Below are 24,674 nucleotides of genomic sequence, written 5' to 3'. Positions count from 1 at the left end.
GTGTGCAGGTATACACGCACATGTATGTTTGTCTACGTGCATGTGTGTTGATGCACACATGAAAGGATTGCTTATGAATACGTGTGTGTCAGTGTGTGTACGTGTGTATATGTCTATGTGACTGAGCATGTGTATGTGCGTGTGTGTACACAAAGGCATCTGTATATACGCAAATGTCTGTGCATATGCACACGTTTGTCTGTGTCTGATACTTGCAGGTATCTGCACATGTGTACGTCTGCATGTGTGCACATGTGCATATGAATATGTTCGCATGTGCCCGTGTGCACACGCACGTGCGGTGGGGTGTGCATGCACATACAAGTGTACACGCACGTGGTTTTTGCGTCTTGCACGTACACACGCATGTGTGGGCATACACTTGGTTTTGTGTCTGTTTATGTGTGTACACACCATCTCCGTGTTACTGCATGTATACATATGTGTGCACAGGTATGCCCGTGTCTGTGCGTGTGTGCAAATTTACGTGAGCTCACACACTTACACGTCACGGTGAGCATGCACGTCTGTACACACACGTGTGTGCACGCAGCAGTAGGAGCGGCAGGTGTGCTGAATGCCCCGCAGCTACTGGAGGGGGATGGAAGGTCTGGCCCAGCGGAGAGGGAGAGCTCTGGCGCGGGGCCTAGGTGGGGCGGGGGTCCTCTCCCTCCCTCTCCCCCTCAGTTTGCTCCAGTCTTCCTCCCTGTTCTCAGCCCGCTGGAGCGGGGCAGTTTCCTGGGGGGTGTGATAGGCCCAGGGGCTACCTTGGTGGGGGGGGGTGCGGTGAGGGCCCAGCCCTGGATGAGGGATCCCTGGGGTCGTGAGGAAGGAAGCGTCCCAAGCCGAAAGTGAGCTGCCGGGATTTACAGGGACGGTTGTGAGAACAGAGCTGCTTGGGCCTGTGGGGTGAGGGGGTCTGTCACGGGTGGGTCAGACGCTGCCCCTGCCTGAACCAGGCTGGTCTCACTGAGGGCTTACGTGGTCCTGCTTGAACCTTCCAGCCAGCTGAAGAGCCGTTGGAGGGGGAGGAATTGGCTGCAGCCGACGCAGACCCTCAGGGTGAGTGCCGGAAGCCCAGGTCGGCGGGCCGGGCAGCGGGGAGGAGCGTGTTCCCCTCAGGACCTGTCCACAGGCTTGGCGGGCCCTTTCACAGACAAGAAACCGAGGCTCAGAGAAGTTGAGGGCTGGGCTCCTGGGGAGTTTTTAGTTGAGCTGAGCTGGAACCCTGGCCTTCTGACTCCCTTGGGGCCCTCCCCTTTCCCCTGCTTCTGCCTTGACTTTCCTAGCAGGGTAGAAACGGGCAACTCTGAGGCTCCAGATCTAAAGTATGGGGGACTCTTTTCCAGAAATCCGGGAGGCTGTCCCTACTCTGCCTACATCCCTCCAGGTCCAGGTCGCCATGGTTCCCGAAGTGAACAGGTACCACACCACCCTCCCCTTTCCTGGGGGCCAGCCCCCCTTCCCCCCAAAACTAGGGAGCCCCTTGGGGGTGGGGACTAGCCTTGCTCTCAGGTCACTAGTCGTTCACAGACAACTGCCCAGATGCCCAGAACATCCTGGGAACTGGCTGAAGGGAGGATCTCCTGGGCCAAATGGACAATGGGACCAAGAGAAACAGTGAGTAGGGGCCAGAGTGTTCTCAGTGCTTGGGAGAAATGCAGATCCAGTGTGGCCAGAGCTTCCCATTTTCCTAACTGATGACATCTCAAAGTTGGCTCATTTTAGACCATTAGCACTTATCCAAGAGAGCCTACCTGTGGGGGGCTAGCCTCAGGCAGTGAGTCTGTGACCCTCCCATTGAGGCTGCCCAGCCTCAGCCACAAGGAAACACCCCATAGGAAACCCTCAACCCCTGTATAAGAGGGGACCCCTGGAGCCAGGCTCAGGGGGAAGCAGGATGCTTCCCTGGCTGCTTTATACCCAGCATCTGATGGGGGTGGGCTCAGGATGGCCCTGGACATACCTGGCCTCTCCAAGGGTCGGTGTTCCCCATTTTCCAGAGTTGGACACAAGACTCAGGGGGAAAGTGGCATATCTGAAGTCTCACACTGGGGACATAGATGTTTGGGATTCAAACCGATTTCTTTAGGACACTGGGGAGGGCCCCCTGGGACCAGGGAGGGGCTGGGGACCTTGCGGGTGAGTCTGTATCTCTGTCCCTCAGCAGTTCCAGCGGGTGGGTGCTGAGCTGGCTCAAGAAGGGCATGGAGAAGGTCATCCCACAGCCCGTCCCCAGCAGCGGGCCAGCGCAGAGCATTGCTGCTGGCTCGGAGGCCCCTGCTCAGGTACTTCCGGGGCCGGGAGCCGAGGTGGGCGGGGTGGGAGGCCATTGCGTCTGGGCTCTCTGTCCTCATGTGACCATCTGTCCTGGCAGGCAGGAGCACAGACATCTGGGCAGTGCAGCACTGGGGGCTCAGGTAAGGCCAGAAGGCAGGGCGGCTTTTCGGGGATGGCACTGGGGGAGCTTGGGATGGGCCCTGCCCCTGCAGAGAGCCCACAGGCGGGGGACTCTCATCAGACTGGCCCCAGATTCCAGGCTAGGTTTGAGCGGGGCTGACCGGAGGAGGGGGTCCAGGCGGGCTTCTTGCTGCTGACCACCTTCCTCTCTCCTGCAGACGGACTCGGGGAGGCCCCTGGGGCCCAGGACACTGGGTGAGTCCCCATCCCTGAGCACTGGTTTGGGAACCCCTGAGCCTCATGTGTAGTGTGTGAGTTGGGGGGAACAATGTGCCCAGAACTGAGGGTCTTGGGTTCAGAAGCAGGTTCACTACCACCTCAGTGTGTGACATTGGACTTGCCTCTCATCTCTTCTGGACCTCCCTGCTCTCATCCATAAAATGGAGCCAAAGGGCCCTGTGCGTCCCATGGTTTGTTGTGCTGATTTCTGGGAGATCCCCACGTGAGGGGCCACGGGGAGGAGGCATGGATGAGTTCTCATAGATGGGCTGGTGTACGTGGGTGTCATGTGGAGCCCAGAGGCAGGCCCGGGACCACTGTGGGGGACATAGAGGTACCCAGCTTGGCCTCCCAGTTGGCAATAGCTTCAGACTTCTCAGACTTGACCAAGGTGGGCAGCTGTCTTGCCAGGGAGGGAAGCGAGCTGGGTAAGGGCTATGGCAAACAGGGGAGCCCACGTTCTTGTCCAGGAGGGTCCCTGCCAGCTCCCGCTGCCTCTGCCTCGGAGGAGTTCAGGCCCAAGGTGGCCAATCCTGCAGTTTTCCAAGAGAAGCTAGAAATTTAGGTTTTTATGTAATCCTTGATTTTTAGCTGTTGCCAACTAATTGAAAAGTTTTTTGAGCCCTGTGGACCCCCAAAATAAGCCCGAAGCCTCCAGTTTGCAATCTCTGCATTCATCTTTATTCACCCCATTCATTCCTCCCTTCCCTTATTCATTTGTTAGACTGTTGGGTTCTTGAGGGCAGGGGTTTTTGTCTCGTCGCTGTTGCACCCCGGTGCCCAGCACAGTGCCTGCCATAAGGAGGGAACTCAGCACAGAAGGGATGAATGAATGAACGTACTCTATTCATTCACTCATTGTTCTAGCTCACAGTTTATTTCTTTTTGTCTCCTGGAGGCTGCCCAGGTGAGGGGTTCCCAGGGCCACTCTGCTGACTCACAAGACCAGTAAAGCAATTTAGGGATGAAGGCCCCCAGAAGATTTGCCAGCTATATTTTGGGCCAAACCTGGGGGGATGGGTTCCCCTGGGAACATGGAGCTTCCCTGAAGACGGAGGGGCTGCCTGGAGGCCAGATGGATTTGGGACCCATTTGCCCCAGGACCAGCTATGTAATTTGTGGGGCCCAGTGCAAAATTAAAAGGCAAAACTCCTTTAAAAAAATTAATAAGAGTTTGGGGTGCCTGGGTGGCACAGTCAGTTGAGTGTCTGACTCTTGGTTTTGGCTCGGGTCATGATCTCAGGGTCGTGGGATCAAGCCTTGTGTCAGGCTCCACACTTAGAGGGGCGTTTGCTTGAGAGTCTCTCTCCTTCTGCCTCTGCGCCTCATGCTTATGCTCTCTCTTTCCCTCTCTCAAATAAATAAATAAATCTTTTTTAAAAATTTAAGTTTAAGACTGTGATAAGAGCATGAAACCCAAACTGGGCCCTTCTAAGTATCGGGCCCTGTGTGACTGCCCCGCTCCCGGACCCATGGAGCCAGACCCGTCTGGGCCAGACACGGGGACCCCCCCCCATGCAGCATTCAGGTTCCCAGGCAGCCCCTATTCCTCACCTGCTGCCCAGGTGGCCAGGGCTGGGCCTGTAGTTCTGGGCCTAGTCCAGCCATGGGTCAGAATTTGAGGCTGGCTGAAGATTCCCCCCTTACCTGAGGCCCTTCCAGAGTATCCAATACAAGGTCTCCACTGTGCACAATGGGAGCAGAGGTGAGCAAGGGCTGGTCGAAACCTGGGACTCCAACAGACGTTCAGGTCAGTGTGACTCGGCTGTTCCACTGACCGCTGGCCCCTTTGCAGGTCTGGGCCCTGGCTGCTCAGGTGGCTTGAGCAGAATCTGGAGAAAGTGCTGCCTCAGCCCCCCAAAACCTCCAAGGTAAGTCAAGGGAAAGGGGAAGCAGGCAGATGACCACCTGGGAGGCTTTCTGGGGCCCCAGGAAGGACCCAGCAGGCTATCCCCACCCCCTGGGACACATAGAGGGGGTATTCGCCTCCCTGGAGGGTTCTTGATGGAGAGGAGTGACTGCAAAAAGCAAGGGGGTTCGTAGGGACAGATGAAGCCCCCTGTCACCTGCCCCAGCTGCCCTGGGCACAGCCGGCAGGGGAGGGAATGCACAGGGCTTGCTTTGTTCCGTCACCCCACTCCCTGTTTCTGCTCTAGGACCAGAAAGATGAGCCTACAGATGCTGCCTTGGGCCCAGGTACAGGGAGGGGACCTGGGAAGGGCTGCCCGGCATGGTCACAGGCTGGGCTGGGGGTGCAACTGGGGCCTGAGGGACCCTGGGGGAGGACCTTAGCCGTCACCCAGGCTCACTGGGAGTGGGCTGTTGTGGTGGGCCTTGGAACCCCTCCCCAGTCCAGGTTGGGAAGCCAGTAGTGTGGGAAGGTGTTGTGAGGTCTTCGATAAGTGCCTTGAGCTTCCTGGGTCTCGGTTCCATGTCTGTCTGATGAGAGGGGTGGCTGGAGTGGACCCAAGGGGCTCCCGACTCAGTCATGCGTTGGTGCCTCGAATCTGGCCCCCGGTGCCCATGAGGGGTCGCATGGAGCCCTGCCTTGTCCTCTTTAGACTCTTGCTCTCCCCACTGCGTAGAGCCCCCAGAACCCACCTTGGAAACGGAGAGTGTGCTGCAGGCCCCGGAGAGCCCCTGCATCCCCATGGCTGGCCCCCTGGAAACCGAGGAGGAGCTGACCTCAGAACCCCAGCCCAGCTCCCAGGCTTCCGCCCCGCTGCCCCCCGGTGACCCCGCCAGGTGAGCCCCCCAAATGCTACACCTTTCCTGGGGAGCAGGATCAGTACTTTGCCTCAGCCCCACACCCAACACTTCACCAAACTAGTTTTTTAAAATGAAACATATGCCCCCCGGGGGAAATTTAAACGGATTCCCAGGGGCCCTTCCCCGGGCAGCCCCGTCAGCCACTGTCCCCCCACATGTTCTGTATGCACACACAAGCCGCGGAATCCATTTCTCCTTTAGCCAAACACATGTACCAGACAACAGCAAGATCTCTGTACTGCTCCGCCTCTTGCTTTTTTCACCAAAAAGTGTCTCTTAGAGGTGGTTTTATACACATGGGCCTGCTTCATTCTTTCAGCAGCTGCCAAGTACCCCATGATGTGGCTGCACCAGCTTTTCCTTAGCCATTTGCTGGCCATTTAGGTTTGTTTCTCCTCTTGCTATGCTCGGTGGCCTTGTGCGGGCACCATTTTGCTCACGTGCAAGTAAATCTGTGGGGGTAAATCTGAGGAATTGGAGTTGCTGAGCCGAAAGATGCATGCCTTAAAAATCAGGATACATGTCCCCAAATGCTCCTGGCCTGGCATTGTGGGAGAGACCCGCATGCACCTCCAGCGTGGGGTGGGGGGCTGCTGAGCTACCTGCTGGGGTCAGAGCGGTACCCCAGAGGTTGGCTTAGGGAGGCCAGGGAGGAGGGCAATGGTCTTTGGGGCTGGAGACCTGGGTTCTGGTCTGCCTTCCGGTGGGCTTGCTGTCTGCCGTGGGAGGGACCCGACCCTGGTCTCAGTTTCCCCACAAGCCCTGCCGCTCAGACATGGCCTGCTCTCTCCCTCATGCAGGTTGATGGCTTGGCTCCTGCACAGGCTGGAGATGGCCTTGCCGCAGCCCGTGCTCCACGGGAAGGCTGGGGAGCAGGTCTGTGCTGGGCTGGGAGAGTGGGGCATTGGTCTTGGGAGCTCAGACAAGGATGGGTGGTCTGGGGGCGGGGCACAGAAGGAAGAAGGGAGCCTGTCGCGGGAGCGTAGCCCATGTAGCCGGCCCATCTGCTCGGCCCGCACTTCTTCCACACACTCTCTGAGGCACCTTGGCCACAGGGCTGAGGGGCGCTGGCCCAGCCTTGTTAACCAGGAGTCACAGTCAGTGGGGGAGATGCTTCCATGGAGGGAAGAGAGGATGTGGGGTGCAGAGGAGGAGCTCCCCAGGAGCATGAAGGAAGGCTTTCTGATGGAGGTGGCTTGCAAGCTGAGACCTGATGGGGAAGTAGGATGGGGGTGGGTAAAAGTGAAGGGGGGTGGTATAGGAAGAGCCCTTCAGGCAAAGGATCAGCATACGCAAAGGCCCAGAGACAATAGAAGCCTGGAATGTTCTGGAAAGAAGTGGGGCTTGCAGGAAAGCAGAGGGCCCTGGGTGCATTTCTGAGAACCTAGAACTCCAACATGGGTGGGTGAGGGAGCAAGACCTCTGTCACCTCTTTCCTTCTCCAATAACCTGGCACCTGGGGGCGCCTGGGTGGCTCATTTGGTTTAGCGGCCAACTCTTGATTTCGGCTGGGGTCATGATCTCAGCGTCATGGGATTGAGCCCCGCTTTGCTTCGGGCTCCGAGCTCAGCAGGGAGTCTGCTTCAGATTCTCCCTCTCCTTCCCCCCTGCTCATGCTCTCTCTAAATAAATAAATAAATAAAATCTTTATTAAAAAAAAAAGAAAAAAGGACCTGGCACCTGGCCCTTCTCCCTTGGAGACAATTGTGTATCTTGACAGCAGCACCTGGAACTGGGAGGCGGGAGGCCTGGGCCCCAGTCCTGGCTGCAACAGGAGGTGGACAAGAAGCCTCAGGGCCCTCTTCCCTGCAGGCTGAGCCCTCAGGCTCTGTGTCCAAGTGGCCTCTGCGGGTGGCAGAGGAAATGCAGCTTTGGAGTTTTCCAAGACGAGGAAAGAGGGGCCTGGTGGCAGGAACACTGTGTCCATGAAGATGCCCTCACAGAGCAGAGGGGTTCCTGACGACAGGGCTGGGGCAGGGGAAGGTGTGGTGCTGGTGGGGAGAGGCCTCTCCTGCAGATAGAGCTTTGAGGCACCCCCCCTCCAGGAGGGCTGGGAGGAGGTTTTCCCCACAAAGAGAGTGGTAGGTAGGCAGGCATCTCAGGCAGGGGGCCCAGGCCAGGCAGAGGAGCTGGGTGGGGGGAACCCAGTGGTGATCCAGGGAGGGGAGAGCCTGGAGCAGGGGGTAAGCTCTGAGGCAGGAGGGGAGAAACAGGCCGGAGAGAAGCCGGGAGGAACGGGACCTTCTGTGGGTGTCCTGGCAGGGGATGAGGGAAACCCTCTTGCCTCTGTGTGTGCTGGGAGGGGTGGTGGGGGCAGGGAGGCTGGAGAGGAGACACGTCATTTCCCCCTTTCCCCTCATGCAGGAGCCTGACTCCCCTGGAATGTGTGACGTGCAGACGAGTAAGTGACAACTTCGTGGGTCCTCATGGGCATCTCGGGGAGGGTGGCTGGGTCTGAGCGCACAGTGGGCCGGTTGCCGGCCAGGCCTGGACTTGCTTGGGGGGTTCAGTCAGGGCCTCCTGACCTGGAGCTGAGAGAGCCCATGCCCTGCAGACTTCCCCTCAGGTCAGCCTGGCCCAGCGCCAGATGGTGGCTAGAGGCCCCTCCTAGGGGCTGAGGAGAGACGTGGCGGGGGACCAGGCTTGCCTTCCACTTTCTGTGCAGAGAAAACAGTTCTGAGGCCAAGTTGGATGGACCCCCTTCCTCTGGGAGCACCCAGAGAGAGCCCCCCACTGCTTCCCTGGGCCAGTGGGTTGGGCTAAGCAGAGTCCCTGGGTGAGGGGGGAGGGGAGAGGCATGGGGTTTCCCTGGGGGAACTAGGTCCCATAAACTCTGGCTGTCTTTTTTTTTTTTTTTTTTTAAGATTTATTTATTTATTTATTTATTTGAGAATGAGAGAGAGAGAGCATTTGAGAGGGGTTAGGGTCAGAGGCAGAAGCAGACTCCCCGCTGAGCAGGGAGCCCGACGTGGGACTCGATTCCAGGACTCCAGGATCATGACCTGAGCCGAAGGCAGTCTCTTAGCCAACTGAGCCACCCAGGCGCCCCAACTCTGGCTGTCTTGAGCCAGGAGGGTTCCCCTCATCTATGGGTGGGATGGGGAGCTATGTGCTGCCTTTTATCCCAGCCCCGCACTAGTATCAGGGGATGGACGGAGGCCGGGCGGGGAAAGCCAGGGTCCCAAATCTGTCCTCCCTTCATTTCATGGCCTCAGGAAAAGCATGTGGCATGCAGGGCTTTTATTCATTCACAAAGGTCACAGAGGGCCTGCTATGTGCCAGGCCTGTGATACGTTCTAGAAGTGAGCAGAGCAGAGTTCAGGGCCTGTGGGCAGTGGCCCTACTCCACCCTGGACACGGGCCCTCAGATCCTGGGCCTTAGGTGTCCTCCGGCTGTCCACCCTAGCTCCACTAGGCTGATGGTGGTCTTTCCGAGCGCCCTGCGGGTGAGGATGGCCACCGCAGCCTGGAGTGCAGCCGGGCCGGCCACCGCGGAGCTGGGGTCTGGCCGCGGGGCTGCAGGAAGAGATGGGATTTGTATGATACTGAGACGTTGTGGGGGGGCAGGCCTCAGCGCAGAGCTTGCTTGGTCTCGTGGAGACCCTGCGTAGACCAGTGAGCCCCATATGGCTGTTGGGGCCGGCAGAGGCACAGGGATGTGCCCAAGGTCACAGAGCGAGTTGTCATGGGGTGGCAAAGGGTGTCCATGTGGCCTGGTAGCCGTTGTGGAGAAAACGTTCCCTGGAGCAGGGGCCCCGGAGAGCTCTAAAGACAGAAGCCCTGGCCCCCTCTTCTCCTCCTCTCTGCTCCCCTGGAAGGGGTTCGGGTGCTCAGCCAGCTGTTGACGGGGCCTCCCCGCGAGCACGGAGCGTGTGGGGCGTGGGTGGGCGTGGGGGCTCCAGGGCCAGGAACCGGGTGTGTTGGTACCCCAGGGCTGCCGGAGCAAAGGACCGCCAACCGGGCGTCTGCAAACAGCAGAAATGTGCTCTCCCAGCGCTCGGGACCCAGACGCCCAAACTCGAAGCCTTGGCTGGGTTGCTTCCTGCTGCCCTGGGGAGAAACTGTGCGGGGCCTCTCTCCCGGCTTCTGGTGGCAGTGCTCCGTGTCCTACAGGCTTCCGGCCGGCCTCCGGTCCCCGCCTTTTCTTATCTCTCCAATCTCCTCTCCTTTCTCTTGTAAAGACCCCAACCAGGGAGGTAAGGCCCACCCTAAATCCAGGCCGAGCTCATCTTGAGATCCTTAACTAATGACATCTGCAAAGACCCTGTTTCTAAACGAGGTCACCTTCACATGTCACAGGGAGTAGAACTGAATATATGTTTTGGGGGGGGGACACTGTTCAACCCACGCTGCGGGGTGAGCCCAAGGGGCTGGGGGCCAAGTGCCCTCCCCGGCTGCCGGCTCTGCCCCCAGCCTCCCTGCCCATTCCCGCACTCACGTACCTGCTCATTCATTCCCTCCGCCTGCCCACCCAGCCGCCCACCTTTCTGTCTTGTTTCAGGCGTGGCGGCAGCGGGTGGCCTCTGAAACAAGACAGAATGGGGTCCTGGGAGAGCGCGGATGGACAAACGGATGGATGGATGGAAGGAAAGAAGGGTGCCCTGAAGACCTGCAGGGGAGGGGAAGAGGAGGCTGTCGACCCCGCACCCTGCTTGAACAGTGACCCCCCCCCCCCCCCGCCGCTCCCCACGCTTTCAGGCAAGGCGAGGGGAGCCAGTCCCAGAGCCGCCTCTCGGAGACAAAGGCCGGCTCCTTTCCACGGAAGCAAGGAGAAAGATGGCCAAGGGCAGCCGGTGGGATTCAGGCTAGACAGCAGGAGGACTTCCCACCAGAAGGCTGTGGGAAAGCCCGCAGAGGACTCTCTTTGAGAGGTCGCCTCTCAGCATGGGGCCGGGCACCCAGCCGGTGCCCCCACGGGACACGCTTTTTCCCAGAAGAGGATCCCCTTAGGCTTGGCTGTGTTCTGTCCCTCAAAGAGTTGGAGTCCACCAGTGGACAGCAACACATGCCCTCACTGACATTAAAAAGCATAAATTGGCACATCACAGGTGTGATTGCATGATGTCCTTGCTTCGGGTGAAGCTAATATGAGTCCTCAGGTTCGAAAGATGGGGGTGTTAATGTGGCCTGTGGTGTGGGGGGAGCAGGGAGGAGTTTGCTAGGGATCCCGAGCCGGTTGCCCTGGGCCCTAGCAGGTTCACAGATGTCTATGTTTGGGGCACGGAATGATTTTCAATATTAGAACTAGTTGCCAACATCTAAAAATGAGGTGGCGTTGCAGAGGAAAAGTCTGGTTTCTCTCAAAAACGGGGACTATCCAGCTCTGACGGACCCGCGCCGTGCTCGTGAGGACAGTCTGATCAGCAGCTGCCTCCTGAAGGCGGGGAGCACGCTCCCCCTCACCCACATATACCATCTCCCTGGCCACACGGACCTTTGACTTGGAGACCCCTGAGGTCCCAAACTGGTGGTGAGGGGAGGGCAATGCGGGAGAGGGAATAAAGTGAGCCAACGCCTGGAGGTGGGAGAAGGAGAGTGGTGGGTGCTTCCATGAATCCTGAGTTCTTGACGCAGAAGGTAAAACCAGAAAAGCTGGGGCCTGATTTTAGGGCACTAGATTGTAGGCAATGGGGAGCCATTGAAGGTGGTTGAGCAGAGGAAGGACTTCACAGAGACTCCTCTGAGGCTGAGCAAGCATTGGAGGCAGAGGAAGCAATCGAAGCAAAGGTTCTTGATCTTTGGGCCACATCCAAAGCATCTAGGACCCAGGCCTGCCAGAGAGGATAAGCCAGAGCTTGGGCTTTGCCAGCAACCCAGGCCTTGGCCTAAGATCCATGCCCCCAGCCTCCCTGTTTGCTGATCCTGGAAACAGGAGCTCCTTCCCCAGATGCACCTGATGACCTGCACTGCTGGAGTCAGAACCCCATTCAGTTGCCCTGAGGGACATCCGAGGCTGGCAGACAGGATGCTGGCCAGGAGGTGGCGTGCCAATGAGGGACTTCAGGAGCAAAGTTTCAGCCCAGAATGGAGCAGGGGTTTCCATGGGAGCTTGAGCACCCACAGTGCTTCGGTGGCCCCATCTGTGACCCAAGGGTGGGGCCCTGGAAAAGCCAGGAGAGCTATGAATCAATCGGACGCCTACAGAGGGGGTCTCGGAACCCCGCCCCTGGGTCAGCATGGCAGAGAACCCTGTGCCCGCCCCTCCTGCCCAGTGCCGTGGCCATCATCCTCTTCCCGGAGCCACAGAATCTTTGGCTGTAACATGGGGACAGTATAGGGCACGGCTCACAGGCCTGGCACAGCCATGGAAGGAGGAAAATCTTGTAAAATGCTTACTCACTAAAGAGTACCCAAAAAGAAAGGGTTGAAAAAGAAAGCCAGGATGTAAACAAAGATGGCATTGACTCTTCAGAACCCAAATGCTGGGCTCATCCAGTGCCCATTATGGAGAGACCCCCATGCCAGGGAGGCACTCACGGGGACATGTTTATCACCTGCAATAGCACACCAGGGAATCGGGAGTCAGGAGACTTGGCAATGCCTCCGATATCCTGTGTGGCCTTGGACAAGTCACTCAGCCTCTCTGAGCTGGCCCTGTGGTTTATCAAATGGCGAGAGTACTGTTCTCCCCATGCAGGGTTGCTGTGAAAGCTAATGGGCTCACGGGCCAGAGGTTGTCCTGCACCCTGGATGTTCCCTGCTATGTCAGGTGGGGACTTGCACCCCAGACGGCTGCTCAAGGCAGAGATGCTGCACCATGACTGGACAATGTTCTAGAATGATGAGTATGGTGTACCTCACCACTGGATTCAGGACCACGCTTGGAAGACCCTCCCTGGTCAGACCCCAGGGGTGTTTGTAGGCCTGGAGGAGCCAAGACCAGCGTGGAAAAGGCTAGCTAGTTCAGGATGTGTGGCCGGGGGGTGGGGGGACTTTCCTGGAGGGCAGGCTGGCCCTTCCTATGTGAGGCAGGATAATGTCTGTACTTGGGAGCTAGAGGTAGGAGCAGGAAGATGCAGCTCTCGGAAAGCAGACAACCCTGAGCCGGGCACAGGGGAAGCACCCTGTAAAGGAAGGTGTTAACCTGGGTCTCAGTTTTCTCATCTGTAAAATGGGGAATAACATAAAAGAGGGAAAGTAAAATGGGGAGTAGCAATTATTCCCACCTCAAAAGGTTGGTGTGAGGACTCATTGAGTTAATCCATGTATGTCACTAAGTACAGGGCCAGGCACATAGTAAGTGCTCAATAAATATAGCTGCCATTGTATTATTATTATTATTATTATTATTTCTACACCATGAGCAATAATTCCCGGTCACAGGATAAAGTGTGAGACCAACTCCCATTTAAAGTCGCTGTTCATAATTTCATGCTTGGTTGAAGGGCCAGCCAAGACCTGGAGCTTTTTGGGAATGTCTGGGATCCAGGCAAATCTCCCCACTTCCCCCCTTTCTCTTGCTTGTTGGGGGGCTTAGGTTCCTGATGAGACTCCCCTATGCCCACTTCTGGCGAGCTCACAGCCCCACACTGTTTGCATTGTCAGGGACCTGGGTACATGGAGAAATAGTGCAAATGATCAATTTGTATCTGAAGGTCGGACCACCTCTACCAGAAAGTCAATCCCCTTGGAAGCTGGAGCCTCTAGGCCCAGGAGGGAAAGACTCCTGGAAGCGGGAGCTGAGGTTAGGAGCATGTAGTATGCTGTCACCAGTGGGCGGCATCTAGAGAACAGGCCGGGGGCAGGCTCTCTCTGCATCCCCTGGTACAGTCCAGGCCACCGTGCACCTGCGCGTGCCAAGGCGGACCCCGAACCTGGATCTTTCATATCATGGCAATTGATGGCCAAGGCCCCCCATGTGGTCCCTCGGACTCAGAGGCCCAAGCCCACTCTCCCCCGCTCCCTGTGTCCCCTGCAGTCTGCATCCTCCCCGGAGGCCAAGAGGAGCCTGATCTCGTCCTAGAAGAGGTTGACCCTCACTGGGAGGAGGACGAGCATCAGGATGGTGGCACCAGCCCGCAGGGCCCAGAGGAGGCTCCAGCGTATGAAGAGGAGAATGAGGCTGTGGAGAAGATGCCCAGGTGGGAGCCAGAGAAAGCCCCGGAACAAATGATTGGGAAGATAACAGGCACACAGTAGAGAATCCCAAAGGTACCAAAGGGAATAGAACAGGATTCAAACCCGCCTCCACTCCTCCTAGCTGCACCTCGTTCTATTCATTCAACAGTATACCTTGAGCTCTTTCCACCTTCAGTGCATAGAGAGATCTTCCATTGCATGAATGTGCCAGAATTGATCTAATCTGCCCACTATGGGTGGACATTTATGATTCTGAAATTGTGTTATCATAAACAATTTTGCAACAAACACTCTGGCACGGATGTCCTTACACAGCCACGTGAGTAGGTGTGCAGGAGAAATTTCCAGAAGGGGGGCTACAGGGTCATGGGTCACGGGAACGTGTGGCAGTGGTAATGGTTGCCCACTTGCCCTCCATAGGGACATCACGATCTTTGTTCCCGCTAGTGACCTTGGCGATGGCCTCTCGGGCTGGGAGGTCTCAGGTCCTCAGGCCCATGGCCTACGTTGTAAAGGTGGGGAAACTGAGGCCCAGAGGGGCTCAGGGGCTGACCCAGGGTTGCCCCTAGGACAGTGGGGGCTGGGCCGGGCCCCCCATTCCGTGAAGAGACCTTGCTGCCAGAGGGAGCCCAAGGCTGCTCAGGTGGGGTTCCCCGGGTCAAGTCTTGGTTGAGACGTTCAGCTCTGGTGTCAGGGGCTGCGGAACATCTTCCTGAAAATGGGGCAGCAGCTGGACTTGGGGTGGAGCTGCAGGTGGGCTCACCTCCTGCTTCTGACCTCAACTCAGGGAACTGCCCCGGATTCAAGAGGAGAGAGAAGCTGAGGAGGAGGATGGAGAGAAGGAGGAGGAAGAAGAGGAGGAGCCAAAGTAAGGCGCTTGTGTTCTCCATCTTCCCCTCAAGGATGACCTGGGGTGGGGGTTACAGTGAGGGGCAGCGGGCTTCTGGGCGGGGGGTACTCCTTCCTTTGTTCTGTGATGTGTGTTGCTGGGCACTGACCAAAGAGGCTGGGGAGGCTGGGGGTCCCCCCTGTGCTCAAAATGACCTGGGACTTATATGGCCCACCACTTCACAGCCTCCCACACGCACGTGCATGCGCACGCACGCACGCGCACGCGCACGCACGCACGCACACTAGAACGCAGCCTCCTTGGGGGTGGGGGGTTTTGTCTGAGCGCTCACTCCCATGTCCCTAGATCCCAGGCGCCAAGTAAATGTCAGCTGAACGCATGGCTGGAGGAGTGAAGGGGCCCCTGCAGTGGGTTCAGAGCCCTACCATGAACAGAGCCAGGACATAGGGCTGTGTCCCCCTCCACCCCCCCCACAGCGGTCCCATGGGGGCTTTTGACACCATGAAGGCCACCCTGGCTTCTGTCCTGCTCATGAATGGTTGATTCTCCACCCCAATCCATAAGGATTTCACAGGAACGCACAGAGAAGTCAGTTAAGGTAATGGTTAAAGAATGGCGATCAGAAACCACTAAAAGTTATAATCATCAAATTGCTGAGAGACTAGATCTTAATTATTCCGACCACTAAAAAGAAATGATAATTATGTGACATGGTAGAGGTGTTGTCACCATGGTGGCAATCATATTATAATCTATAAATGCATCAAATCGATGTGTTGCACATCTAAAATTTACACCATGTTCTATGTCAAACATTTCAATAGTATTACAAAAGACCGCTAAGAGGGAGAAGATTTTAGGCAATGTGGGATGGACAGAAGGACAGACAGAGAGGGGGACCCACGGGGAGATGGAGAGCAGGCAGCTGGACCTGAGTGTGGAGCTGGGGGTAAGAGGTTGGAGATGTAAAGGCAGGAGTCTGGTCGCATAGGCAGAACCAGAAACCAGGGGGCTGGAGGAGACCCTGGGGGAGCCAGCATGGAGAGAGGAGAGGCCCAAAGGCCAGATCAGAACCAGGGAGTTTTGAGGAACCAGAAAGGCCTGAGGAAGACGTGCCAATGAGGGGAGTGGGAGACGAGAACAGCGTAGAGCCTGGGGGTTTCGAAGAGAGCCTCAAAAGCAGCCCACATGTCCGGGGACAGTGACAATGCAGCTGGTGGACACGGGGGGAGACGGTGCTTCAGAGGCAGGGGGCCAGATTGTGAAGGCCTTGGACTTGCTCTCCCAGGAGCAATGGGGAGCCACTGAAGGTTCATGAGCAGGTGAGTGGTGTGATCTGGCAGCTGCACTGTGGGGAGACTAAGGCAGGGAGACCTCAAGGAGGCTGTTATCAGGGGGCAGGCCAGACTGATTTAATCTGTCCCTTGCTTTATTTCCTGTCCCTGTCACTGGGCCCTCTGTGGTGTCCCCTGGCCTGCACCCTTCCTCCCTGGCCTGAGACACGGGCTCCACTCCGCCTGGCGGAGTGACCTGGGCAGGTGCATACCACACAGAGCTTCTGCCTCCACGTCCAAGGAACGGGGACACTCACAGCCCCTGCAGAGTGGTGGCAGGGCCAGCTGTGTAGGGGGCATATTAGGGCCTGGCCTGCAGTGGGCACCCCATCAAAGGTCGTCGATGGTCTCATCCCCACTGAGGGTCACTTCCAGTCCCAGGCAGGATATTGTTACACCATGAGACCAACACCGGACTTCCGGGCCGAAGGCCTGCTCAGTGGCTTCTGCTTTTAGTCCATCTTTCCCTAGTTCACATACAATTTTTTTCATCCTTAGCAGGAGGCCACACAGTTACTTGCTTGCCTCCAGTGACGGGGAGCTCACAACCTCTTGAGGGCTGTCCATCCCATCCTTATACACCTCTGACTTATGAAAATATTTCTTGCACCAAAAATAAGCGTGTTGCCTTATGGTTTCTGTAACGCAGTCTGAATTCTGCCGTATGGGTCTCCCAGAGCCAGGCTGCTCTCGCTGACAGGTGACACCCCTTCTCCTGGGTGAAAACTTAGGTGTGGCCCAGCCCCGTTAGTGTAGCCCCATCAGCCGTCTGCTTTCCACCTCGGAGGCCAGCGAGTTAGTGTGCTCACACACATGCACACGCATCAACTACACACGTGTTCTCTGCCTGGTACACACACATATCTGCACTATACGTACACACCCACACCCAGATACTGACACACATGCTGGGTCATGTGCAGGTGTGCACACAGGTACACCCACACGCAGCATGCACACATGCACACGCACACACCCACACGCACCCATGTATTCACACATGTGCACACACAGGCACACTGATAACACACTTGCACGCCCTACACGCATGCTCGTGCACACAAGCACATGTATATAGTTACCCACAAATGCTGCAGACACGCACATATTCACATAAATGTTTATCCAGAGTTTCAAACTCAGGGAACTTCTGGGCCTGGGGCCCTAGGTCGGGACGAGGGCACTGGGTGAGAGAGTGAGAGATGCCCGGGCTGGGGCCAGAGGGCGTTGGGCGCGGGCAGGTGGACTGGGCTGTCACTGGCTGGGCGGGGGAGGCTCTTGGCCGGCTTTGCAGAGGCACAGGGGTTACTGATGACGCGCGCGGGCCCTGGTAACAGGCAGACGGTCGCCTAGCGACCTGGTCTCTGCCGGCAACAGCTCGGCTTTTCCTAGCAACCGCAGCCTTTTGGTCCCCACCTGGCCTCCCTGGGGACATTTCTGCAGAGTTCCCTGCACATCCCCTCAATCTGATTAGAAGCAGGAAGGATCAGTGGCTCATCGGCGACCCGAGCCACACTGGCTCCAGAGCTGGCCTGGCAGGCTTGGGGCTGGGCTGGGGCTCTCCCAATTGTCTCCCTGTGCGCACCCGACCCGGGGCTTGGGATGAATGTCATCGCCCCCAGCTGACCTCCTGCATCATGGGCATTCTTGTCGGCAAAGACAGCGAGACCCAAGTAGGTGGCTGCTTCTTCCTAAGGGCTCCCCTTCTTTCTTGCAGGGTTGGCGTGCCTGGTGAGGAGTGTGCTGAGGACTTTAGCTTAGGGGTGTAGCCTGCCAGGTGACCTGGGGGACAAAGAGCGCGATGGCCAACTCTTGGCTACTCCCTGCACCTTTAACTCGGATAACCAGCTAGGGAGGTCCTCCGGGATGCCCACCTCAGCCCATCTGTCTGATCCTCCGCTTGGAAATCCCTGGGATTGGGGAGGTTTCTAGAAGTGGCTGGCCTGCGACTTCTGGGCTGGGCAAGAGGGGGCCTTGGGCACATTGCCGACCAGGGGCAACATGACGTTGGGTACACAGCTCCCAAAGCAGCCCCTGGGGTTGCTGACAGGGCCATGGTAGGGCTCACTAGGTGTCTTGATAGCTGGAGATGTTTGTGCAAGATGTTCCCCAATCCACGTGGGTGATTCATAACCTGGCAGGATGCTTCCCCCTCTACTATTAGTAATAATAATGACGAGAGCAATCTTGACAACAGTGGCCATTTGCATAGCACTCGGTATCCATGCCAGCCTCTGGGCACCGGTTATTCATCCCGTCTCACAGACGAGAGAACTGGGGCTCAGACACGGTCCCCTGAACGTCCAGGGCTGCGCTGCTGGCACACGCGGAGCTGGGAGGAAAGCAAACCCTTGGTGCCCCACACAAGGAGAACTGCTTCTCAGTGTCGAGAGGTGGAGGATCAGGAATGACACCAGACATGGGAAGCCTTTTTTGACTTTTTCATGAGATTCTCACCGGCCCTTCTGACCTCCCTCAAGTAAGTCCGGCTGGACAGGCTGAGCAAGTCCTACCCATTTGACAGATGGGCAAACAGAGGCAGCCTGAGGGCTTCCCAGTGACGTGCTCAGGGCCATCCAGAGATGTCATGGCCTGATTCTGGAATGAGCAAGGCCCTAGGCAGCCCCGCATGGGGCTGCAGATGTTCATGCCCTGGGCCTTTGTGCTTTGAGAACCGGGAAGGGCATTCAAGCACATTTTAATTTCTTTTAACGTCAGACCCCAAAGGGAACTTTTCGATGGAAGAGAATATATGTAATATTGAATCTTCTATAAATGCAGTCACAAAATCTAATTTTTATTTTTAAGGACAAAGGGGCCTACAAAGGCTAAAGCACACAGGCCCCCGGAAAGTCATCATGTGCCCTTGCTTTTGTGACTTGAATCTCTTTATGAAAATCTGTTTCTTCCTGGGCAGGGTGGGGACTGTGACCCTGACATCTGAGGCCCCTTACGATGGAAATAGCTATGTGATGATGAAGGGAAATGAAGAGGGTTGGGTGCTCGGGTCCTCAAGACACTTGTCTCACTCCCCCGTGTCACATGGGGCCGCTTGGAGACAGGCAGCCAAGTATTGCGGACATGGCCTTGGGGTCAGAGACACTCGTATTTTATCCAGGCTTGCCTCACACCAGCCATGTGACTGTGGCTGGGCCATCTATGCCTTCCACTGCTGAGATGGAACGGGACCGGCCGCAGCCCCAGGCTCGCAGGGTGGTTTAGGTGAGGATGGGGCCTGCTGTGACCATGTGATCACCGACTGAGTCCCGCTCCCAGGCCGCTGGCTCCAAACTGACCAGGGCTGCAATTCTGTCCCCCACCTCCTCACCCACCTTGGGAGCGCTGAAGCTTGGCCCTCTGGGTAGGAGATGGTGAATCCGGGTTTTCTGGGTGGTAGACACTGCCGTGAGCCTCGCTGACAGAGGTCTGTGGGGCGGTGTGGGCCGCTAGGACCCAGGATCCAATTCTAACTACGTAAGTCCCATCGGCCCCTGGTTCTGAGTCACCATTTTAACCCAGAGGCTGCCACACGGGCATCGAAGGGCCCAATTTAACCTACAGACAGGCTCTTTTGATTATCTACATATTGCTATGAGTCTATTAACTTGGATTAATTATCAGCATCTGAAGATTGGAGATTCTACCTTTAAAACATGTAGTTCAGGCTCCTCTTGAAAATCAGATTTTTCCAAGCCAAGTGGGGTTGCCGACTCAGATGGGTACACGTTCTTTAATTGGCTATACTCCTCTCTGCACCCCTGGTCCCTGTCACCCGTGTATGTCTGCAGCCTGGGCCAGGGACCCCTGAAATCTTCAGCAGCCAAAGTGTGGCTCTGGTCTCGTGGCCTGGAAAGAACTAGGGCCTGCATTTGAGATCTGTGTGGTGGCAGACAATCTGCTGTGTGACTTTAGCCAGGTCAGATCACCTCTCTGGGCCTCACTTTTTTCATACTCCCTGCCCTGACTGTGTCACCAATGTCGCCTGGAGGCTTGCAGAGGGCAAATGCTGGGAGTACATTTTGAACGCTATCCAGTGCTCTTTGGTCCCACCCCCCAGAGGACGGTTCCTCGAACCATCCACCACACTTGCCTTTGTACATGCTGTTCCCTTGTCCTGGACACCGTTCCTCACCTATGCCTCATGGTCAACTCACCGTCCCTGATGATGGGCAGGCCTTCTTCCTAGACACAATCGTGGTCTGCCTGCCCCGTGCAGGGAACCTCCTGAGGGTGAGGACCTTATTCTTGGCCACCTTTGTGCACCAGCTCCCAACACATGGGCTGGCTCTCGGCCGGCGGGGCTCGGGAAATGTCTAACACCCTTGACACTGGCCTTTTCCTCCTCCCCCTTGGGGTCACAGTGTCCTGCTGGATAGCTGTCTGGTGGAACAGGCTGGCAAGGACTCGAGCGGAGTAGACAGGACCCAGCCCCAGAGGGCCTCGGACCAGGTATGAGCAGATTACCTCTGAGGCCTGGGTAGGCTTTGTCTACTTTGTTTACAGGGGGATTTTCAGCTGGTGAGATGCCCCCTGGACAGAGGGGAGCAGGGTGGTGGGTGCTGCAGGACCTGGCTTATACCCGGGGTCAGGTGGGCTCAGCGAGGGCCTGGGGTGACACGTCCATTGCGGGGGGAGCAGCTTGTCCTGCAGGCCAGCCTTCACGTGGCTGTGTGGCCCTGGACGAGTCACCTCCCCACTCTGGGCCTCTGTGGCCACCTTTGGAAAATGCGGCTGAAAACCCCTCCCCAGGGCGTCCCACACAGTTATGCACTGTGAGTGCGGCGCCCAGGCGGGGAGAGTTACGTGAGAACACACCCCCCCCCCTTTATCTGTATCAAGTCCCGGCGCTGGGCTCCTGGGTGTCCTCCCTCTACACGGTGGGGGCCGCCTCCCTGGAGGCCCCAGCAGGTTGGGGGGCAGGGCCTGACCAGTCAGGCAGGGCAAGGAGTAGACTCGGGGCCCGAGAGGACTCTTGAAGACAGATCTCCCAGCAGGGTCTGGGCTGGCCTGGGGCGAGGAGGAGCCCTGATGGTCCACCTTCTGTTTCCCCCTTCCTGTCTGTAGGAGCTGCAGGAGGAGGCCGTGACTGCCAGCCCCGAAGGTAGGTGTGTGGTGGGGGGGGGGGGCGGGGTCAGAGCGTTGAGGATACTTTCGGGCTGGGGGCAGCCTGGGGACAAGGGCACTCAGCCCCTCTCCCTCCATCCCTACCGTCCCCACTCCCCTACACCTGTCTCATCCTCAGGTGAAACCCATCCTCTGCGTCTTGGGGCCACATGATCAGAGCTTGGTGATGTATTTCAGGGCCCCAGGGGAATTACGGGAGGCTCCTGGGACTCCATTAGGCCTGTGGAAACCCCACTCCCGGTCAGCCCCTCCTGCCGCTCTTCTCTGGACTACCATCTGGAGACGGTTTGGCTGAAATGTAGCATCTCTGAATGAAAACTGGAACCCGAGCTTGCTAAGGGCCCGTCCTAGACCCCACGTGTCTCAATGAGCTTTTCCTTACTGCCCAGACCCCCAGGCTGTACCCAGCACACGCACTTTGCTATTATTTACCACCTCCACCCGCAAACCCGAGAGCTCCAGGGCTGGCGTGGCAGAGGCTAGGGAGCCGAGCACAGCCAGGCTGGGGAGCCTGAGACAGACAGACATGGAGCCCTGACCTTTTGGGCCTCCATGTTCCTCAAGCCACCCTCTGAGGCAGACAGACCGTTTTATAGATGAGAAACCTGAGGCTCCAAGTGGGCAGGATGTGGCTGAGCGGTCAAGGGCGCAGACCTGCATTTCATTCTTGGTTCCTCCCTCCTCCTTCCTGTGGGACCTGGAGCCGGGTGTGTGACCTCTCTTAATTGTGACTCCCAAATCCAGAAAGACAGGGCAAGAGTCGTACCTGCCACACAGGGCATGGGGCAGAGTAGGAGGGGACAATGTGTCAAAGGTACCCAACACCGCGTGGCCCTGAGGCAGGACGCCATAATGGGGACCATGGTGCTCATGTCCCAGCCAGCCGGCGACTGACACGGGACTGGATGCAGGTGTCCCGACTCCAGGTGTCCCAACCTTGCTCCCCACCTGGTCTTTGAGAAGCACCTTTTTTTTAAAGATTTTTATTTATTTATTTGTCAGAGAGAGAGAGAGAGCGCACAAGCACGGGGAACGGCAGGCAGAGGGAGAGGCAGGCTTCCCCGCCGAGCAGGGAGCCCGATGCAGGGCTCGATCCCAGGACCCCGGGACCATGACCTGAGCCAAAGGCAGACGCTTAACCGACTGAGCCACCCAGGCGCCCCTGATTCTAACTTTTTCTGTCTGAGGTGGGAAATGCTACCAGTGGCTGGTTAACAGAGAAAGCACAAGAAGTTGGGGGACCCGGGGCTGTCCCTCAGAGCTACCACGTAGACCAGCCAACATGACCTGATGATGCTTTCGATGTTGACCCCAGGGACACGAATGATGTTTGGGCTTTGGATGCAGCTGCTGCAAGGGCAGGCGGGCCCCGGGCTGGTCTGAGTTGGTGGTAGTGGGGAGGAGCCCACCTCCCCTGCCTCCCCCAACCCTCTGTTCCTGGTTGCAGTCCCCAGGCTCCCACATCTGCCTGACCCCCACTGGCCCCAGCAGCATGGCTCAACCAGGCCAGGATGTGGAGCTGAATCGCCTGGTCCAGGACCAGCCACCTGGCCAGGTGGCCCCAGGGCTTGCTCCCCCAGCCCTGGCGGAGCACCTCCCCAATGTGCCCAGCTACCGCCCCTCAATCACCCGCATCCCTGTCCTCACCTCTCGGAGGACGGCCTTGTCCAACTCCAGCTTCGCCAAGGAGACCAGAAGTTCCGTCCGTCGTCTAGGTAGTGTGATCTTGTGCACCCAGCATGCTCGCGCCTGTGGTGTGGGCTTCTGCATGGCTTGGGCTGTTCCTCGCATGGGTGCCATGGTCAAGGTGTGGGATTACCAGTTGAACTCCTGGAAAACCAACCCCCTTCCTCTGTTGGTCAATGCCTTCATCTTGCTTTGTGCTGGCTTAAGGGGTATTAGTCCGCTTATCTCTGTGCCTAAAATCCCACAATTAGCAATTAATTTCTTTGGGTAAAACATTGCATTCTGCAGATCATCATTTTTTTTTTTTTACAGCTAGTCAGTCACACCCTCGCTTAAACAAATTACTAAGATCTCTAGGCCAAGAGACTCGGGTGGGGGAAGAGAATAAATTGAGGGGAATGGGGCAGAGAGGAATGTGGGGACCCATTTCAGACAGAATCCTAGACCTTGAGGATTTTCTGGGAGCTGGACTTTGGGAGGATTGTTGATATCTGCCCAGCAAATCCCATTTCAGGAAAGGAGAGGCCCCCAGGTGTCTGCAGGCAGACCAGGAGGAGAGATAGCCTTAGGGGCCAGTGAAGAAGGAGAGCCTGTCTGGATCCATTTAGTTGTGACAAGGTCCCTGTGACAGTCTTCGGGTTCCTGCTGCTTGCTTCCTGATGACCAAGTGCTCGGGGACAGTGGAGTGCCTCTGGACTAGCCCCTATCCCTTTCTGCCTTAACTCAAGCCAGACCCACTCGCTTTCCCTTTTCATTTGCTTGTTTTGGGGGGATAGTGTGCAAGGTTGCCTGTGAGGTCAGTAGACAGGCAGAACTGAACATGTCATGAGAATAGATCCACCGCCGTCCTCTCTTCCCAGCTTGCAATAGGCACAGAGTGGGGGTGATCGACCCCACCACAAGGGTTGACACCCCCAGGCCCGGTCTTCTGGGCAAGCCCTGCATCTACTCACTCCCAAGCATCCCCCAGTCGCCACCCCCCATGGATCCCTTCTCAAGTTTTGCTGTATTCTATACCAATTCTACCTTTATTGGCTTGCCGTTTTTCTTTCAGTGGATTCATTTTTTACATTTAATTAAGTTTATTCAATCAGGAAGCTTTACCATACTATTCCAGTGGGAAAGCAGCATCGCTTGCCATAAATAGAAGGCATAAATAGAAACAACTGCAAATGAACTAAAAACAAAGTCGTGCTGATTGTTTCGGCGAACGGTGATGACCTCCTGAAGGCTCCCAGCGGAGACCTGCCGTCTTAGCCCCAAAGGGGAATCAGGCTGTGTCTGAGACGCATTAGGGCCCGGGGAGCACCAGGCTGTGACTTCGTCTCTGTGCATTCAGGATCTAGAGAGAATTGAAACGGGAGGAATGTTCTCGTCCCACATTTCCTTTGCCTTGTCTGTGCCGAGGTCCCCAGGAGCCCCCCCCCACACACACACACAGGCCATAATGGGGACCGTGATGCTCACTTGGGGAAATAGTCCCATGGCCATGTTGGGACAGTGGGCTGCTCCAGCCATGGTGGTATGACCGGCGGTGATGTGAGATGCTGCGGATAAGGCAGGGCAGCATGTAAGAAGAACACCATCCCCATTTCAGTGATGCTGCTTGGCCCCGAGTGAGGTTTTGTTTAAATGGAGGCCTCTTTGCGAGCTGGTCACCAACCTCAGGACGAAGGAAGAGGCTAAGTGCTAGAGCTGGGCTGCCTGGGTCCAAATCCTGGCTCTGTGGGCCGGTTCCTTCGTCTTTCTGTGCTTCAGTTTATCCACAAAATGGGGACAGTGATAACAGTGGCCTTCTAGAAGGGCCGGGAAGGGGGGAAGAATTAATCTATATAAAGCACTGAGAGTTTGGTGAAACAAATGGCAGGCAGGCACATAGGACGTGCTCTACGTAAATATGACTCTTCTCTCAACCAATGTAGTCATGCTGTGTTCTTTGATTTTTCATAATATTATTCTCATTCTATAAAAATGAAACACCAGGCTTAGGGGTTTTCCTTCTTTCCTGGGGGCGATGGAGGTTGCAGAGTCTTGCTCAGGGTGAGGCAGGGTGGGGGAGCACCTGCCCCCTCGCAGGCTCCCTGACACAGCCTCACGGAGGCTCCGGGGGCCACACTGGGGGCAGTCTGGGGCGCTGAGCTCACCCTGCCCAG

At 56.9% G+C, this 24,674-nt stretch overlaps 1 protein-coding gene across 1 annotated transcript in view; it reads left to right on the top strand.

The window, feature by feature from the left end:
• The window catches only part of CNGB1 (cyclic nucleotide gated channel subunit beta 1), a 71,918-nt gene that overhangs the window by 10,601 nt on the left and 36,643 nt on the right, over positions 1-24,674 (top strand). Inside the window, exons 4-17 of the mRNA XM_088027401.1 lie at positions 1,005-1,062; positions 1,350-1,422; positions 2,168-2,288; positions 2,378-2,420; positions 2,619-2,655; positions 4,475-4,550; positions 4,836-4,875; positions 5,265-5,424; positions 6,249-6,324; positions 7,813-7,849; positions 13,367-13,529; positions 14,315-14,395; positions 20,073-20,160; positions 20,776-20,812. Of these exons, the coding sequence (XP_087883527.1) occupies positions 1,005-1,062; positions 1,350-1,422; positions 2,168-2,288; positions 2,378-2,420; positions 2,619-2,655; positions 4,475-4,550; positions 4,836-4,875; positions 5,265-5,424; positions 6,249-6,324; positions 7,813-7,849; positions 13,367-13,529; positions 14,315-14,395; positions 20,073-20,160; positions 20,776-20,812 (1,090 nt within the window). The remainder of the gene's footprint in view (positions 1-1,004; positions 1,063-1,349; positions 1,423-2,167; positions 2,289-2,377; positions 2,421-2,618; positions 2,656-4,474; positions 4,551-4,835; positions 4,876-5,264; positions 5,425-6,248; positions 6,325-7,812; positions 7,850-13,366; positions 13,530-14,314; positions 14,396-20,072; positions 20,161-20,775; positions 20,813-24,674) is intronic.

The sequence above is a fragment of the Eumetopias jubatus genome, unplaced genomic scaffold, assembly GCF_037043125.1.
Source record: "Eumetopias jubatus isolate StellerSeaLion01/CBP00866 unplaced genomic scaffold, mEumJub1_p1.0 scaffold_10, whole genome shotgun sequence".
Lineage (NCBI taxonomy): Eukaryota > Metazoa > Chordata > Mammalia > Carnivora > Otariidae > Eumetopias > Eumetopias jubatus.
The sequence above is the reverse complement of the archived record's forward strand: the minus strand, read 5'-3'. Positions and strand labels throughout refer to the sequence as shown.